Source organism: Pteropus vampyrus, unplaced genomic scaffold (assembly GCF_000151845.1).
Source record: "Pteropus vampyrus isolate Shadow unplaced genomic scaffold, Pvam_2.0 Scaffold130, whole genome shotgun sequence".
Lineage (NCBI taxonomy): Eukaryota > Metazoa > Chordata > Mammalia > Chiroptera > Pteropodidae > Pteropus > Pteropus vampyrus.
Genome location: NW_011888911.1, coordinates 2,048,995 through 2,067,765, shown reverse-complemented (window position 1 = coordinate 2,067,765; position 18,771 = coordinate 2,048,995). Strand labels below are relative to the sequence as shown.

The 18,771-nt window shown below is 35.1% G+C and overlaps 1 protein-coding gene and 1 non-coding gene across 5 annotated transcripts in view; both read left to right on the top strand.

The window, feature by feature from the left end:
- FAM118B (family with sequence similarity 118 member B) overlaps nt 1-18,771 on the top strand; it is a 54,662-nt gene that overhangs the window by 26,225 nt on the left and 9,666 nt on the right. For all 4 annotated transcript variants that reach the window (XM_011367097.2, XM_011367096.2, XM_011367093.2 and 1 more), the window contains 3 exons: nt 1,656-1,725; nt 6,496-6,588; nt 11,128-11,380. In XM_011367097.2, coding sequence (XP_011365399.1) covers nt 6,503-6,588; nt 11,128-11,380 — 339 coding nt within the window. In that variant the 5' untranslated portion in view covers nt 1,656-1,725; nt 6,496-6,502. The remainder of the gene's footprint in view (nt 1-1,655; nt 1,726-6,495; nt 6,589-11,127; nt 11,381-18,771) is intronic.
- LOC111744247 lies at nt 6,179-6,297 on the top strand. Its single transcript, XR_002782070.1, has one exon. It is a non-coding gene; the product is annotated as a 5S ribosomal RNA (ribosomal RNA).

Below are 18,771 nucleotides of genomic sequence, written 5' to 3'. Positions count from 1 at the left end.
CAGGCACACTGTTTTTGTAAGGTCCCATTCAATGACTGATATAGTAGAGTATTGCCAAAGTCATGTGCATATCAAGTGTACTATGTTAGTAGATATCTTCAGTATCATCTTTATGATACACAGAACTCTTTGTAAAGAACCAGTCTCAGTTTATCCAGTAAGATCACTAGAGTGATTGCAGCCAACCTTGCCCATAATTGATCTTTTCCCATGTTGTTTCTGAATTTTATTTTTCATGGAGTATCCTTTTGTAGTTTCTTAAACTTCTTTCTCTTCAATTCCTTTTCTAATTCATCATGGTTGTTTCATATTGGAGTCCTAGCTGTGAATTGCTATTCATTGCTTCTAGTGTAGTTTCCCATGAAGCAGAAGCTGAGGTAAGATTACTCAGAAAAATGCTGAGACGCATGAGTCTTTGACTTTCTGAAGCAAAACGTTCTACTTTGATCTCACAGTAAAAAAGGAAAACAGTGCAAGTTCATATAACTGCCAAGTTAGAAGGGCCCTTGAAAAATTTGCCAGGACTTTTCCCTTTGTCTTCTATTTAGTATTATATATGAATCACCTCAAAATTAAGTAGTTTACTCTCTTTCTTTAAAAGGAAATCCGGTTCCATTGCCATTTAAGTGGGAAGGTCAAGAGCTTTTAGCATGTAGTAGACATTTAATAGCTGTCGAATGACAAAATTAAAAGTGAATTTACACTAAATAAAAGCAAGCTTATTAAATCCGTCTCTATTGGATATTCTGATAACTGAGTTTGAAACATAATTAAGAACCTAAGATGGGTGTCTATTCAATTATTTTGTATCTTTTATATCTTTAAGAAGTTGTGCACTTGAACACTAACTTGAAATTAATGAATAAACTGGACTTGGGTGATTTATTTTTGTTTATCCTAATGCTGCAGAACATTTTATTTATTTTACTCTTAATTAACTCTAAGAATAATTGTAAAACAGGTCTACTTTGTATCTTATATTCTGTCTTTAGTTTTGCTATTAATGGGATTTGGATTACATGGCCGCAGTGTGGGACCTGCGATGTTTCACCTGGTGTTGACAATGAATTCACTTAATTGCTATTAACATTCAGCCGTACTTGGGGTTTTTAATCATAACATTTGTCAAGCTTCATGTTGTCAAAATATACTTTTTTTCTAATAGTCAACTCAGTACTGTTCAAGTAAGAAATCCTCAAGAAATCGAAAAAGGGTGGAAATTAGGTGGGATATTCTTACTAAAGATTTTTATTTTTATTGTGACAGAAAAGTTATCTCTTCTTTAAGACTTACCAAATTTCACCTCATAAAGAGCTCCTCTATAATGATGACATTTTTCTGGGGTCGCCCAGACTTGGATGAATCTGCATTTTTACACAGCATATTGTGTGTATTCTGTTGGCATGAAAAGCAAGCAGTTGAGGGTATCGCCATGTGTAATTCACACTGTCTTAATAGGAGGAATTTGATTTTTAAAGATTCACTAGAACATAAAATCTTGGCCTTGAAGATTTATTTAATCTCATTTTTAATGAATAGCCTACCTATCATTTGTGATGAAATTATATGATTGTACTACTTGATATGATCATATATATATATATTTTAGCATTTTTGAAGTCTCCTTTCTTAGCAATATGTGTCATTGTTTTCAGGATATACCTTCTCAGAAGCTTCACAGGAGGGAAAGCAGTGACAAAGAAGGAAGTTCTCATTCTTTGCACGGTAAAAATCATCAACTTTCATCACCAACTTCTAATTCAAATCAGATTTTAATTTGGATGTTTTATTATTCCTTCTCAAAACAGTTTTGTTCTCTATACATGATGTCTTATGTTGATTTTATAATTGAAAGTAACAAGTATAAGCCACATCTGAGCTCTTGAGCCTTGGATACCAATGTAATTTATTTTGAGACTTGAGTTAAAAAGGCTTTCTAGAATTTGGGGTTATACCTCTCAGTCCTTAACCTCTGATGAGGTCATTCTCACATTGTTCATGTATGGGTCATTGTTTGCTGGTAAAATACCAAGAATAAGTGGTGTCAATCTGGCGTTTTATCAGTGACTACATTAAAGCAAATTTTCAGGAAGTGAATGTGATACAGATCTTACCTGACAGAAGGTAGAGGGTGTCAGGCACTTAGAATTTAGAGATGAAAGTGAGAGCAGACTAAGTTAACCAGAAGTGGAGGAAGTACTTCGAGACTGGAGTACACAGAGGAATCAGACCCTCACGTGTTTAGATGTAATTCCTGCCTTATCAGTTCCATCTCTTTGTGCACATTAGAAGGAAGAAAATGGAAAAATTGTTTTATACCCTGATAAGAGAGGCTGCAGTCTACATTGTAGAGCTGAATTCATCAACTACCCGAGTAAAATATTTAATTCGTTACTTATCAATGAACTTGTTGGGTGCTCTTTTGTAGTACCTTATACTGGGTATCCTTTTCTCCCTCCATTTCCCCCTAGATGCTAAAAACCAGATGTGTTGGAATTAGTCCAAAAGCCACAATTAGAGGTGTTTTGATTTCTTCCAAGTCAGAGGATGACTATCTTTTTCTCTTAAAAATGAAGTTAACCCTTTTCTATGTTTATGCTACAGAAATAAGCCAGTCTTTATTCCAGTTCACTGTTTTATTTTTTTTTAAAAGTTGTGGGAGAGCTTTTAGAGCAAGAAATGTACCACCTTCTTAAACTATTCGTTTTTACCTTTTACTTCCAGGCAAAAATGCCATCATTAGAATTTTTCTCTCCTGTTGATTTATTCCAAAATCATATACCAAAGTGAATTATTCTGCATTCCTCCTGGTCTGTCAGTTGTTTGAGCCGAAGACTACACACTGGAAGTGGGGAGAGATACATAGGTCAGGATGAGGAACTCAAGCTGGGAGACCTCACTCTGATTCTTAGATGGAAAAAGGCGTCAGATTTTGACATTTTTGCTTGGCACCAAGACACCACGAAAGCGAAAGCTGTTTGGGGTTCTTTCATTGTTTTCAATCCACAAGTCCTCTGGTTAGTGCAAACTGATTTCATTCATATAACCAGTCCCTTTTCTCTTGTCCTTTTTTCATGTTTCTTAATGGAGTTTTCCTAGAACACTTGCCTTCATTTTTCTCTTTCTCATCTACCAGATACAAGCATTCTATTTCCTGCCAAGCTGATAGATTTCAAAGTATAAGTGTCCTATCTTATGTGAAAGCTTAGGCCTTAAAAATTTTGTTAATGAGGTTGCTGTTACTTTTCTCAGCATTTACTAAGTATCTGACTTATTTTGTTGAACTCTATTGCCCTTGAAGGATTTCTCAGCGCCTTAGCAGTAATTGGAGTAATGAAGACACTGCCACAGATAATTGCCTTTGTTTTCTTGTGGCAAAAAGCTTTTTCCACTTCTGCTATATATAGCATGTCCCACTAAAATGAAAACTCAGATAGTGATCACATAAAGAGATTAATGTGTCAACTAGTTGATACATATTCGGAATTCTATAAAAGTTTTTCACAATTAGCTTGGAAGCTCTTTAGCAGTAACTGCATATTGTTTAGGATAAAATGCTAGAACAGATTTTTTTTTTTTTTTGAAGCAGTAGTCTAGAAGGAATAAGATATGGTTTATGCTTAGGTGCCACCAGGGTATACATGTGACCTATGTCATATGAGACATCCTTTAGACTGAAGAAAAGATGTTATCTTCTTAGAAAACAGGATGATTATATGATCAGATATAATGTGGGATATGGAATTACATCTCATTTATTTCCTAAATAAGAAGACCCAAAACATTCCAGTAACAACTTGTCAAGAGCTGTTGTACGTATTTAATTCTCTTAGATTATGTAGATGAAGTGGACTTTTGGAACAGTTGACTCTGTAAAGAAAAAAATCAAATAGCTTAGAATTCACAAGTAGACACCTAAGAATTGACCACCTGTCAGCAAAACTGACTGCATATTTTCCAGGAGAAATGATAGGACCCATCTAGAGTTCTATTTGATTAGTGGTGGTGGTAGGTAGTAGCACATAGTCCTTGTCCCCAGAAAAGGTTGCTTATTTCAGCTTCTGATGTCATGATTGCATCAACAGAATGCCTGGTCATATAGCCCCTATTAAGCATTACACAGAATTGTTTCCAGTAAATCTCTCTAGAGTGTAGCAGCTTCCTTTTTTGATAGTTTTGGACTATAAATTAAAAACAAAAAGCTGAGAAGCTAATATTTGAAGAATGTTTCTAGGTGGTAATAGTGCAATTAAGAGCATGGACTTTGGGAGCAGACCACACCACATTGGTTTGAATTCCGACACCCAGCCTTTCTGGGCCTCAGTTTTCTCATCTCTAAAATAGGGTGATGTATGTACTCCAGAAGCTTATGGAGATTACATGAGTTAATATTTATAAATAGTGCCCCACATGTAAGCACTATGTAAGAGTTATGTTAAATAACACTGGTTTAGTAGCTGAATTGAACATTTTAATTCTGAAGATGTCTGTCTTCAAAACTTAATAAACATTAAATTACTTCTCTGTATACTTCATTTTCATCTTTCTCAATACACAGTAGTTTTTACATGGGTGTAATTCGTTTAGATAATGGGTTTCTAGAACCATATTTAAGGAAAGAGCGTAAGCATTTGTACACTTTTCATTGTGTCCTTTTAAAAAATATCCCCAAACTGATGGATTGCGCTATATAGAACCATTCTTCTACCACTACTTCTCCAATCTAGAGCTTAGTAGACTTAGTAGGAAATTACTTCACATAAATTAAAACTTAATAGAAATATTTAAATGGTGATTAATTCCTGACTTATTGGTATTAGCAAACCTGGGGAGCTGTTAGACTATAGTAAGTAATGTGTACACTTAAAGGATGACATATGGTATGTTTGGAGTGTGTCCTACATTTAGCAAAAAAGTTGGGAGCGTTTGATTTCATTTAGGTGTTTCTTATTTGTGTCATGAATCATAAGAATCCCCTGAAGATTCTGGAAGTTCTAGTTCTGGAAATGTATACTGTCTTTTAACTTAATTGACTGTTTTTAAAAACATACTTTTAACAAGTATCTTGTGCATGTTAAGGCAAGATTTACTGAGTTAAGGAATTCAGCTGTCTTCTCTGAGCCCCAGATTTCTCACCAGCAGAATCAAAAGTTTGTCTAGAAGGACAGTTTACTTTCTAACTCACTTCAGTGAGTTTGTGATTCCTATATTCCTAATGATTATGGTATTAAAGAAGAACTCCATTATGTGTGATGGAATATGGGATGAGGAACTGAGCTTTCTATTTCCCAGAAAAATAAATCAGCAAACTTTAAAAAGTGTTTTAATAAAGAAAAAAAGCTTTCTAATAAAATAGTAAACTTCAAATAATTATTAGTAATTCATTCTTTCTAAATATTGAGAATGAAAGATAATAAAACGCCCAAAACTCTGGTAATACATATTGTCTTCTGTATTGTGTTTGCATATGTACATATACTATTTGAAATATTGCTATTTTAGAAGTAATGGTCTGTAGATTTAGTAGGTTTACTAAAATTTTGAGCAAGTAAAACTTCTCTTTATAGGTTTCATTCTAATTCAGAGTAATATTTTTACTTTTGCTAGTTATCTCATCACCTGAACATAATTGGTCATTTTTCCTGTATCTTTGCTTGATAATACCCTTCCCATTTATCACTCTGTGTTTAGCTAGAGAGACATGTCTCACTGCCTATGAGGACACAGTTGTCCAGCAACAAGGAATGTCTTAACAATCAGCAAATGAATATTGATTGTTCTTGACCCAGTGATTTTTTTTTTAGCTGATAGTAAATAGATCATTTGGGGGCTATTAGCACACTTATCTGTGGATTGTTTTGTCCCCTGTGTCTTCCCCAAGCCTGTCTCAGGGAAATAACAGGTATTTCTTAGGCTTCACGAAATGATGGCCACTAATTGATATGAGCTGACATTGTTTTGTTTTGTTTTTTGTTTTTGTTTTTGGTGGGGTGTAGGATGGGGTGGGGAGATAGCCTGTGGGAACAGAAGCAAGGCAGCAGTATGAAGCACCAAAGTCATAATTTTGAGGTTACTTTCTTTTAGATGAATTTAATTCCTTAAGTTTGGGTCGCTCATTAATTAATGGACTTCTGTTAAGCAGGGGATACCTTTAAACACCTTTAAGATGTATAGCTTACTCTATGGCCATGCCACCCTGAACAAGCCCGATCCCGTCTGATCTCGGAAGCTAAGCAGGGTCGGGCCTGGTTAGTACTTGGATGGGAGACCACCTAGGAAGACCAGGTGCTATAGGTATAAAAAATAAAAAATAAGAGATTGTAAACTGTTAAGGTCCTTGCAATCTGTGAGGTCAACCAAAGGTTGACCTAAAAAATTTTTTAAAAATAAAAAATAAGATGTACAGCTTAATTAAAACTGTTTAATGTGTGGCACTATTTTGAATGATACACTTTACAGATCTAATTGTGGTCCATGGTGTTTAATCTATTTTAGAAACTGGATGGCTTCTACAGGGAGCCAGGCCTCTGATATAGACAAGATTTTTGGATTCTTCAATGATGGCGCACCCCCTACCAAAAAGCCCAGGTAAACAGGGGAAGGGAGTCTGAGGAGCATAGTACAGTACCATTAATGGTAGATGACAAACTTGCCCCCTACATCCCAGTTGTTTTCACTAATTAAAATGGACCTTTATATGAAAATTAAATCATTTCTTTTTTGGTTTTAATTTTTATTTTTTTTCAAGGTCACAAATGTATGTAATTTTACAAATCAGTACTTCAGGGTTCATAATGCCTCCCTCCTCAGACACTTTTCATTTTCAACTTTTTTTTATGTTTCTCTAATATTTACATCCATATTTTAAACTGCAGCATGTGTACTGCTATATTTTAGTGTTTTGGTTTTATCTATTTCCAATTATGGAAGATAAAGATTAAGCTTGTTCTCACGGATCCTCCCCCACTTGCTCCCCTAACACATACCATACATACTCCCCACAGCTCCCCAAGTGTGTTTTAGATCACATCTTGTATTAAATCAGTTTTTAATATTTATATTTTATGATAAATAGTACTCACGGATGAGACTAATGTGTTATTACATTTCTTTTTTTGTCTATTTTTCCCTCCAAGTTATTAAAAATTGTCTCTCTCTCTTTTTTTTTTTTTTTTTGGTTCGCTTTGTTTTTTGTGTACCTATCAATTTATCTTTAAACTCTGTGACAGAAGAGTCAGCCTCCTAGATGTGCTGACACAGATCACTGATGTACTAGTTACATTTGTTTTATGGATTCTTCCTCTGGACTGTGCTCTGCTCTGGACAAGTTGCTCTCTGGCTGCTACATTGCTGATTTTACTGTTTTCCTTTTCCATCACCCTAAGAATTCCTTTTACGTCTCTCTTGTGTTGGATCTTGTTTCCTGGATTTCCTGTCTTCTTTTTTGGTGTACTCCTTCATTTTGCTAAAGAATGTCACATTAACTTCCTCAGTAAGGATGCATAGGAGAAAAGTTTTTGGAGACATTTGAAAATATCTTTATCATACTCTTACATTTATTTGATGATTTGGTTGAGTATAGGATTTGGGATATGTGGTTGTTCTCCTTAGTGTTATGAAGCCAGTGCTCATTCTCTGCTAATGTCTAAGTGTTCCTGCCAAAATAGCCACTCTCTTCTGATTCTCAGCCCTTTGTATTACATGACCTCTTACTTTTTCTCATTAGAAGGTTGTAAGGATGGTTATTTTATTCCCAGTAACCTGAAATTTCACAGTGATGTATCTTCATATGAATCTAGTTATCGAGTGATCTTTCAAGCTGGTTACTAGTTATCGAGTGATCTTTCAAGCTGGTTACTAATAATTTCATTTTAGAGAAATTTTGTTGTTACTTATCTGAATTTTCGTTACAGTTTTTCTCTATTCTGTCTTTATAGAACTCAGTAGTCAGATGTCGGACTTTCTGGATTAAGTCTCTAATTTTCTTACATTTTTCTATCACTTGCGTTTTTATAATCCTACTTTTTCAGAGATTTTTTTCAGTTTTACTTTCCAACCTTGTGAATTTTTTATTTCAGTTATATTTTTAATTTTCAAGAAATCTTTTTGTTTGCCCATCCCTTTTTTATAGCATCCATTCATGTTTCATAGATACCTTTTTTTAAAAATCTATATGAAGATGTCATTGTTTTCAGTTTTTCTTTCTTTTGTCTCTTGTTTCCTCCAAGTTCCATTCTATCTGGTACTTTGGTTAAACTCTTAGGTTGGGGGCTTTGCCCAAATGTAAGGTGACCCTTATTTGTCTGCTCACATTTAAGAGAAAACCCTGAAAAGCCAATTGGAGAATCTGTGTGCGTAAGGGGCTTGGTTGCTGATGGCCTTCACTGTGGATCTCAAACATGGGACAGGTTGTACATCTGAGGGACTGCCACCTGTCAGCATCTGGGAGTCTTTTCTCTCATGCTGGTCATTTTTGCCAAAGAGGAATCCTCCCATCTCCTGACCGGGTGGGGGATGGGGTTCAAGTATAAGCTTGACTGTGAGTGTGCAGGAGTCTTCTAGGGGAAGGGGCCAGGGGAGAGTCTTATACAGACTTTTACTTAATCCCCCTTCCTGAGCTGTGCACAGTGTTCTCAAATTGAGAATCCTCTGATTCAACCTTTCTGGAAGGCAAGCCTCCAGTCTTAGAGTTCTAACAGCTTAGTATAACCTTGCAGTGAATTTGACTATTTGGGGCCTACCTGCCCCTCCACCTTCTGATGTACCTGAACAGTCCAAAGGTTCTACAGATTACAATTTCTTTTTTCTTTTTTTTTCATGCTCTTCCTAGGTAGTCTCCCATCCAAGTACTAACCAGGCCCGACTCTGCTTAGCTTCCAAGATCAGATGAGATCGGGCATATTCAGGGTGGCATGGCTGTAGACTACAATTTCTAAAACTGAGTGGACTTCTGTTGTGTGCTATTATCTTTTCCCGTTCTACTTTATGAATTCTAAATTTCTACTTTATGCCTTCTAAAAAAAAAATTAGGGTTTTAGGAAGAACCGGAATGAAACACAACTGTAGTAAATTTTTCCTTTTTAACTGGAAATCTTAAATTAGATCAAATCTCTAATAATGTATGAGGTAAAAAAATTCAAATAGTACAGCACAATCAAGTGAAAAGTAAAAATCCTTTTTCTCCCCAATCCTCAGACTTAACCACTATTTAGTTTTTTTGTGAATCTTAGAAATTTGGGGGTTTACATTCGTTTATGCTTCACTATCTCAATTCCCTTGAACTGAAACTCATTTTTCATTTGCTACTAATATCTATTAGTCTTTTCCTGTAGACTAAACTTTTGAGATTAGGAACTCCATTTTGTTCATAACTATATCACTAATATCTCTTGTAGTATCTGGTACTTGATAAATTTTTCATCTGTGTTGAATGACTGAATGTAGGAATTGGGAGTAGGGAAGGCAATTCTAGAGGTGGTTTTCCCAAAGCCAAGTTTCCCAAGGCTAGAAGCACTGTTTGTCCCTGGAGTATGCCAAAATGCTGATCCTGTGTCTCTTCATTTTATGATTTGGACATAGGGTTGAGAAAGGCAATTTCGGGGGGAAAAACATGCCATCAGCAAAAATTAAATAATTTCAAACATATTTTATTATAGTCTCCATAATGAAGTGGGGTGAGGAACTGAAACACAAAATCTTGTGCTCATGCTGTCTCACATAGGAACTTTGGCACAGAACTCTGTGTTTATCCTGGTAAGAAAGGAACGTTTTTCACTTTCTGTCATATCTGTTGAATATTTTCTTTGTTTTTTTGAGTTTGTGAGGCTCCTGTGTTATTAGAATTCTCTTGGCCACTTTTTGTTTCTTTTTGGTCTGAGGATATCTGGAACAAACCAAAGGCAGACTTGTTCCCATGTTTGACTGTCTCGCTCAATTTTAGTCATGTTCAACTTTATCTTAATAATCTCCAAATTTGGGCTAACTTCCCCCCCCCCCCCCAGAATGTGAAACACATATTTAGGTCAAAGTTGGGGCATTGGAAAGGTACAAAAATGAGTTTCTTTAACAGGTTTAAGCTGCTAGTTCTATAAACTTAGGAAACAAGTTAAATTTGACATTTTTTTCCAATTAGAGTTGACATTTAACATTATTTCATCTTAGTTTCAGGTGTACAGCAAAATGGTTAGACATTCATATAATTTATGAAGCGATCCCTTGGATTAGTCTAGTACCCACCTGGCATCATACATAGCCATTACAATATTATTGACTATATTCTCTATGCTGTACTTTACAGCCCTGTGGCTGTTTTGTAACTACCTGTGTGTACTTCTTAATCCCTTCACCTTTCTCACCCAGCCTTCCAACCCCCCTCCCATCTGGCAACCACCAGTTTGTTCTCTGTATCTGTGAGTCTGTTTCTGTTTTGTTCGGCTTTTTTTGTTGTTGTTCTTTAGATTCCACATGTAAGTGAAATCATATGGTCTTTGTCTTTCTCTGTCCGACTTATTTCACTTAGCATAATACCCTCTAGGTCCATCCTGTTGTTGTGAATGGTAAGATTTCATTCTTTCTTTTTCTTTTATAGCTGAGTAATATTCCATTGTATATATCTACCACATTTTTATACAGTCATCTATTTATGAGCTCTTAGGTTGGGCTTACATTTTTTATTGGCCTTTTTTCATCTCCTTTTGTTTCTCAACAATAGCAATATAATTTGTATGGGGTTTTGTTTTCTCAGGAATTCAAATCAAACATGTTCTTTGAAATTTAATATTGATTTAAAACATAACAGCAAAATTCATCTGAGCTATAATATAATTGGACCTTTTCATAATATTAGTGGGTTTTCTTAAATTGAGAGGACTGGGAAGGAGAGAAATCTAATTTTAAGATTGCTTTTTAGGATTACTGAAATAGGTTTATTACTTTGTTTTTCAGCAAGCATTGGCATGATATTCTGGTCTTTTTGCTTAAGCTGCTTTGGAGAGGTGTCACAAACTGGCATTTGTCATCTTTGCAGCTTTAAAAGTTATAGCTGAACACCATGGTTTTAGACAGTCTTTTCATGTGCCTCATATCTGCTGGATGTTCCCCATCCTCTCATTTGTTGGACTTTTTCAGGAAGCTGCTTCCAAGCTTAAAAAGTAAGAAGCCACGGGAACTCGTGCTGGTGATTGGAACAGGCATTAGTGCTGCAGTTGCACCTCAGGTTCCAGCCCTGAAATCCTGGAAGGGGTTAATTCAAGCCTTACTGGATGCTGCCATTGATTTTGATCTTCTAGAAGATGAGGAGAGTAAAAAATTTCAGAAGTGTCTCCATGAGGACAAGAATCTTGTCCATGTTGCCCATGACCTTATCCAGAAACTCTCTCCTGTGAGTATTCTGCCATTTGAAATTTCCTAAAAACATCACATGCACACTGAATGTAATCTTGTAGATTTGCATCACATTTGCCTCTTCAATAAAATATCTGTTTATGGACCTATTTAGGGTAGTTACCTTGACACCATTTCTGTGTGTGTGTGTGTGTGTGTGTGTGCGCACACGCACGCATATGTGTGTGATGATGGTGATGATGATAAGGCCTTTATGTGTACAAAAATGAGACCACTGTTCCACTATAGCTGTATTTTGAATTACTTTTTTCTGTACTCACTGCTATAAAAGCTGTGTTCATTAGCATCCATGCCTTTTAGAGAACCTCAGAAAGATTACAGGTAATTCTTATCATTTTATGGATGAAGCAACACAAGTTTTTAATGTTCCTTTTAAAGTCAATCACTCAAAATATTTATAAGGAACTTTGTCTTGCTTTGTCGAACTGAGTTGGATACCGGTTTCCTAATAGCTAAGGGCTTCTTTGTCTTGTTTTGCCTTAAAAATGTCTTAAAAATCAGGATTTACTTAAGAAATTTTTGGGAATAATAGAGTAACCAAAGCATGTTCTAAATCTTAATAAGTCAAGTGCACCTTAAAATATATATCTATAACTCTTATTCCTTAAAAGTTCATTATCAGTATTATTCTCCTCTGCCCTGGCCCTATAGCCTGTAGGAAAGAAGTATCATTAAGAGTTAGCCTAAAAGACAGGTATTTAAAATAAATTTCCTTCCAGTTCATGACTTATTTCAGAAACTCAGGGCCTTTTACTTCCTCTTTTCACTTTCTTGTCCTTAGTTGGGATAAGTTGTTACTAACCTAGAAGAATGTAAAGAACTAATAGGCTCTAAAGAGCTTATGGGACCTCTACCTCATACCATATACAAAATTAACCCAAAATAGATTAAAGTCTTAAATAGGAGAGCTAAAACCATAAAACTCTTAGAAAACAAAGGCTTAAAGCTTCATGACCTTGGATCTAGCAGTGATTTTTAAAACATGACACAAAAAGCACGTGCCACAAAGTAAAAAATAGGTGAAATGTACTTCACCAAAATTAAAAACTGTTAGGCTGTAAGAAGACTATCAAGAACATGAAAAGACAGCCCCAGAATGGGAGAAAATATTAGCAGTTCATGTATCTGAGAAGGTTGTCTCCAGACTGACTATATAAAGAACTGTTACAACTTAACAATAAAAAGGCCAATAATCCAATTTAAAAATAGCAAAGCATTTGCATAGACATTTTTCCAAGAAGATATGCAAATGGCCAATAAACACATGAAAAGATGCTTAACACCATTAGTAATTTGAAAAATGCACATCAAAACCATATGAGATACCATTAGGATGGCTAGAATCAAAGTCGGTTAATGAGTCTTGCAAGGGTGTAGGGAACTTGGAACCTTCATGCACCGCTGGGAATGTGAAACGGTGCAGTGTGGAAAACAGTGTGGCAGTTCCTCAAACAGTTACATATAAAGTTATCATATGACCCAGCAGTTCCACTTCTAGATAGATACCCAAGTGAAATGAAGACATATGTTCATATGACAACTTACAAATGAATATTTATAGCATTACTCTTAATAGCCAAAAGGTGGAAATAACCCAGATGTCCATCAGTTGTCAAATGGATAGACAAAATGTGGCATATTCATACAATAGAATATTACTTGACAATAACAAGGAATTAAGTACCGATACATGCTGTATCATGAATGAACCTTTAAAACATTATGCTAAGTGGAAGCCGGTCATAAAAGACAACATATTAGATGATTTCATTCATAGGAAATATCCAGAACAGGGAAATCTGTTAGAGACAGACAGATACCCAAGGCTGGAACAGGGATGGAGAGTAGAAGGGTGATAGTTAAAGGGTTTGGGGTTTCTTTTTGATGAAAATGTTTTAAAATTGACCGTGATGACAGCTGCACATATCTATGAATCTACAAATTATTATTGACTTGTACACATTAAATTGTAAATTGTATGTTATGTGAATTATATCTCAAGAAAGCTGTTAAAAATTAAAAGGATGGAAAAGGTATATGATTCAAACACTAATCAATAGAAAGTGAGAGGCTTTTTACTATCTGATAAAGTACACTCAAGAGCAAAAAAGAAAGAAAACATGTATTTTTTAATATCCAAAAATTACAAAATTGTCATATAAAAGGTAATTCAAGAGAATATAGCCAAAAAATGTAAGAGAAAAGCATTAAAGAGGTATGTTAGCCAGTTTATTAATAAAAATGTTATTTTTCTGCAAAAAAAACAAGCTCATGGGGAAAAAGAGTACTGTATTAGACCAGTAAAAGTAGTGTTATTTTAAACTAGGACCTGCAGCGTTGCTATGCCACCCTATTATCTTGGCTGCAGCCCTCACTAATCCATTCAAAGGGTCTCCTGAAAATACACAACATGGTTTTGCTAGTTTGGGTTAGTTACGATTTAAAGTAATGAGAAGATTTAAAGTCAGTGTCAGTAAATGTATGTCAACCACACATATCAAATTGGAGTCACTATCTGCAGATGATGATTTGTTATTAACTTTTGAAGTGTAATTTTGGAGTAGTGTCAGTTCCAGTAGAGTAGCAATTATTAAACTTTTTGGTCTCAAGATTCCATTAGACTCTAAAAAATTATTGAGAATCTCAAACAGCTTTAGTTTATGTGAGGTATACCTATCAGTATTCACTGTATTAAAAATTAAAATAGAAATTTTATAAATATTTATTTTAAAACAATAAACCTATTATATGTTAACATATATGTTTATGAAAAATGATTCTATTTTCCGAAACAAAAATAAATTCATGAGAAGAGCTTTATTGTTTCACATTTTTGGAAATCTCTTCAGTTTCTGGCTTAGTAGAAGACAGCTGGATTCTCTCATCTGCTTTATATAGTCTGTTATGTTTGTGTTGGTTTGGTTTAAGTATATGAAAAAAATCTGGTCTCAGATACATAGTTGGAAAAGAAAAGTATTTTAAATCTTTTTAGTTAATTGTAAATATTCTTTGTCCATACTGTACCAAAAATTCAGTAAGTGGTGGCTTCCTAAAGTTTAATAGCAATATTGAATTTGAGATCAAATCATATGCATATTAATGGTAATATGGAATTCAAACTCTTCCCATTCTGATGCATTAAATAAAATTTATTGATCCATCTTACACTTTGAATGAATCTTTTACCCATGCATGATTTTGTAACATTATGCATTGGTCATTTGGAAAATATTGGTTCACTGAGTTATACATACGTTCCAGATGTTGACACACTTAACTACACAATCGAAAAAACTGTATGCATTAATATCACCAGTCTCTTCACAAAAAGGTATCTGGAAGCTGTCAAGCTCATGGTAGCTAAAAAAAGTTTTCTAATGCTGATTTTTGTTTGAAAGCTCAGATTTCATCATTGGCAACAATGGTAGCAGTCAATAGTTGTTTTCCTCAGAATGACAGGCTCCCTCATTCATTTTTGGAAAAATGCCTGAGACTACCCAAATCTGAATATCCGAAGTTTATCAGTCCCTCTTTCAAATAAAAATGATGTTTGATTAAAAAACAGGTGGCTGGTTCAGCTTACAATTCAAATAATCACACTAGTGTTTTGCCTCAAGACAACCATCATACTCCAGTATACAGAAGTGCTTTGTGCATATTTCTTGTTTCTTCACACAGAATATTAAAAGGACATGTATTCAAGAGTCAAGATTTAATACAATAAATTTTTACTGCTTCATTAAGGACATTCTTAAGTAAAACTGGAATCTTTTTCTTACCAAAAAAAAAAAATCTTTGGTAATGAAGAATACAGTGATTACTAGCACAGTTTGGTTCACTATCTTATTCAAGCTAATGTTGACATAAGAAATGTCCAAACCTGTAGAGAATTTTTATGAATTTATTTGAGCCAAACTGGCAACAGATGCCAGGGAGCAAGATCTCAAATGCTCTCTTGGAGAATGGCAGTTTTGCAGCTTATTTTATACATTAGAATCAAAGGAGGATTCATGAGGAAGATGCATGAAATCTATTGGTGGTAGGTTAAGGAGGCAGAAGAAAACACAGAGGGAAAATTTCTAGGATTGGATAAAAAGCAAAATGGAGAAACACATACTTTTACATTGTGGGGTACACACGATAGTTAAACATTTAGAGCACAGAGAGTATGTGGAGAACAATTTAACAATGAGGGTTCTGTGGCCTTATGCTCAGGTGCCAGCTGTTGTGCCTTCAGTTGTGCTTTTGATGGGTAGGAAAAGAAAATTACTTTGATATTTCAAAGATACGTTATCCTTAATGCCTAAGAACAATGGGCAGAGCTAACTTAACGTAAAGATCGACTTACGCTAAGGAAGCTATAGGCCTGGGACTTCACTACCCACTATTACCTGTCCAGTAAGGAATTTGTGATCAGACCATCCTGTGTGGTTACTTTTTTGTCACTGAGCTTGTCAGGCCTGCCATGTGACCCCCCTGAGCTTGCCAGGTTTATTGCATAGCCTCTTATTTGTTCACATAAGGTACCAGCAGTTTTACCCACCATTGCCTTTGCACTGTCAATGCATTTAGAAAAACGATTTAAAAGACAAATATCACCATAATATTACTATGAAAATAATTTGACTCTGCAGACTCCTTAAAGAATCTTCGGGATCCAGGAGGTCTGTAGGCTGGGTTTTGAGAAACATTCCAGTAGAAGATATGTAAGAAAAAAATACAGGCAACCCAAAGGCTTTACAAGAGAGGCATTTGGGGGAAATTTAAACATTATTTGAGTATTTTATATTAGGGAGCTAATAGTATTGCATATTTTAAGGTTTGTTTTTTTATATAAAAGGGAGTCCTTATCTTTTAGGGTACCTATTGAAGTATCTGAATGAAATGATATAATGCCTGGGAATTGCTTTAGAAAAATTCAGTGAAGGTAGGAGGGATGTTGTGGATGGAGAGTTTTAGGTTACACAAGATTGGCCATGTGTGATCATTGTTCAAAGTGATGATAAGTGCATGGTTTTTTTTTTTTAAATCCTCTTATTTTACTTTTGTGTATATTTGAAAATGTCCATATTTAAGAAAAGAAAAGAATAACAACAGCAGTTGGCAGTGTTAACAGACCCGTCTACTGAGCCAGTTTCTTATAGTAGGGAGATGACATTGTCATTTAAGGCAGATAGCATTCAGAATCAGAAAGACTGCCATTTAAATGCACCGAGACCCTGGCAAATCCCTTAACTTCTCAGTCTATTTTGGCACTTATAAAACTGGAATAATACTACTTACCTCATGTGGTTTTGTGAAGAATGCATATAAGGTGTCCAGCACACAGTAAATGTGCCATAAATGTAACCTCAGTAAAAGAGTCAGGATTGTTTTTGTTTGTACTGTATGTGGGATCAGAACGATGAGAGTTACAGAGTAGATGGAAGGAAATGAAGCAGCATTGGATTCAGTTCACTGAAACGAATGAGAAAATGTTTGTGCGAGTTGTGTGGGAGTTGTGTGGGAGGTCGGCATTTCCTTTTGACCGTGGAACTTCCTTGTTTGTTTTCATTCCTTTGTCTTGATTTAGAGAGGCCTCCGGTGGGAAATTTAGTTCTAGGGTCACCTGCTTCGAGAGAGAAGAATGCTTAGTGCAGCTACAGAAGCCTCTTTCCTTCCTTTCTGTGTTGATCTGCACAATGTGAAATTTAAAAGAAATAGGACTGACAGCTAAAATAAGCGCCTCATGACATTTATTTCCAGGCTTTAATCTTTTGTACTTCTTTTCTGAGAAGCAAGAAAATATTCCACACCCATGATTAGCTGATTGTATACCCAGGCATTTTTATCTGTGCATAATGATTAAACTGGTGTTGGAATATAGTGTTAAATAATTGTATATATGAATCAGAGTACAAAATGAAGTTATAAAACATAACAAGGGCATTCTGAAAATAACCATATTCTTCATTTATTTTTAAACTTAATTTTGCTTGTATTTTTGGAGTAGATACTGTTTACACACATTGCCGAAATCAAAATGATCTAAAACGGTTTATGTACATCACAGCATCTCACTCCCACTCATGTCTTTGTCTGCCTCCTCTTCCCAGACTCACCCCCCATAGGTCACTACTCTTAATAGCTTTTTGAGTATCCTTCCAGTGCTCCTTTTTTTTCTTTGCAAAAACATGTCTATAGGACTGTATGTTTTCTCACCTCACTACCTTCATCCCCCATATCAACAGGTAGCATTCTAGACACACTGTTCTGCACCTTGTTTGTTTTATTTAACCTTATATCCTAGAGGTCTTTCCTTACTGGTCTCCTGTATATGGGTACTTGGCTTGTTTTTAGTTTTTTGCTGTTATAGACAACAGAGCAGTGATAACCTTGTATATGTCATTTCAGTTGTTTGCAATTATATCTGTGGGATTTATTGCCAGAATAGAATTTTAAAATTGTGGGGTAAATGGGTTTTAATTTTGATAGACATTAAAGAGGCACTGTATAACAAATCTAGAAAAGTGCCTAATATTCAATAGTAGTTGACTCTTGTATATAGTGAAATTCATTAACTGAGGTTATAAATTCTTCACTATTTCTGATCAGATTATTCATTCCATTTATTAAGTATTAGAGTCCCCTGATGGTTGCCAATGGGCTATAAATATGTGATGGAATTATTTATGCCTTTAGGTAAAATGAGAATGCCCACATTCTTAGCCACATAAATCATGGGCCATACAATGTATTTAGCAGGGAAAAAGAATCTTTGATTCCCCCGACAACAGGGTACAGTGAGAAGCCTGTTTAGTAGTAGATGTAGCATGAAACAATGTGTCACCATCAGACAGAGATACTGTATCACTTCTGCTCTGATTTTTCTATGTGAAAATATTTACTGTTTATTTGGTAGGCCTGAAGAATTGGTAATTTTATAAAACACTTCGAAAAATTACAAAAAGAATTTGGCAGATGAAGAGTGTTTTATGAATCTGCTTCCATGGATCTCTGGAAACAGATCTTTATCTGAGCATTGCTCTATTAGAAAGATGTACAAAGGAAACCAGGAAAGTGGGGGGACCACTTTGAGGAACAATAGAATGAGCTAATTATCTATTATCTAGCAGCTAAGTACAGTTACATAGGGTTTGAATGGGAAATATTGGGGCCTTTAAGAACGAATTCTTGTTCTGATATTATGAAATGGTATTGCAGGAATAGGTTAGGAATCAGATATTATAGTGCATTATAGTTACTTACCCTTTCAGATTCCTTTTGTCCCAGAGGCCACTTTTTCTTTTAAGTTTTAAAGCCAACTGCCCACTGAGGTTAGTCCTCAGAGATGTTTACATATATTTAAAACGAATCTGGGAAAGCAGT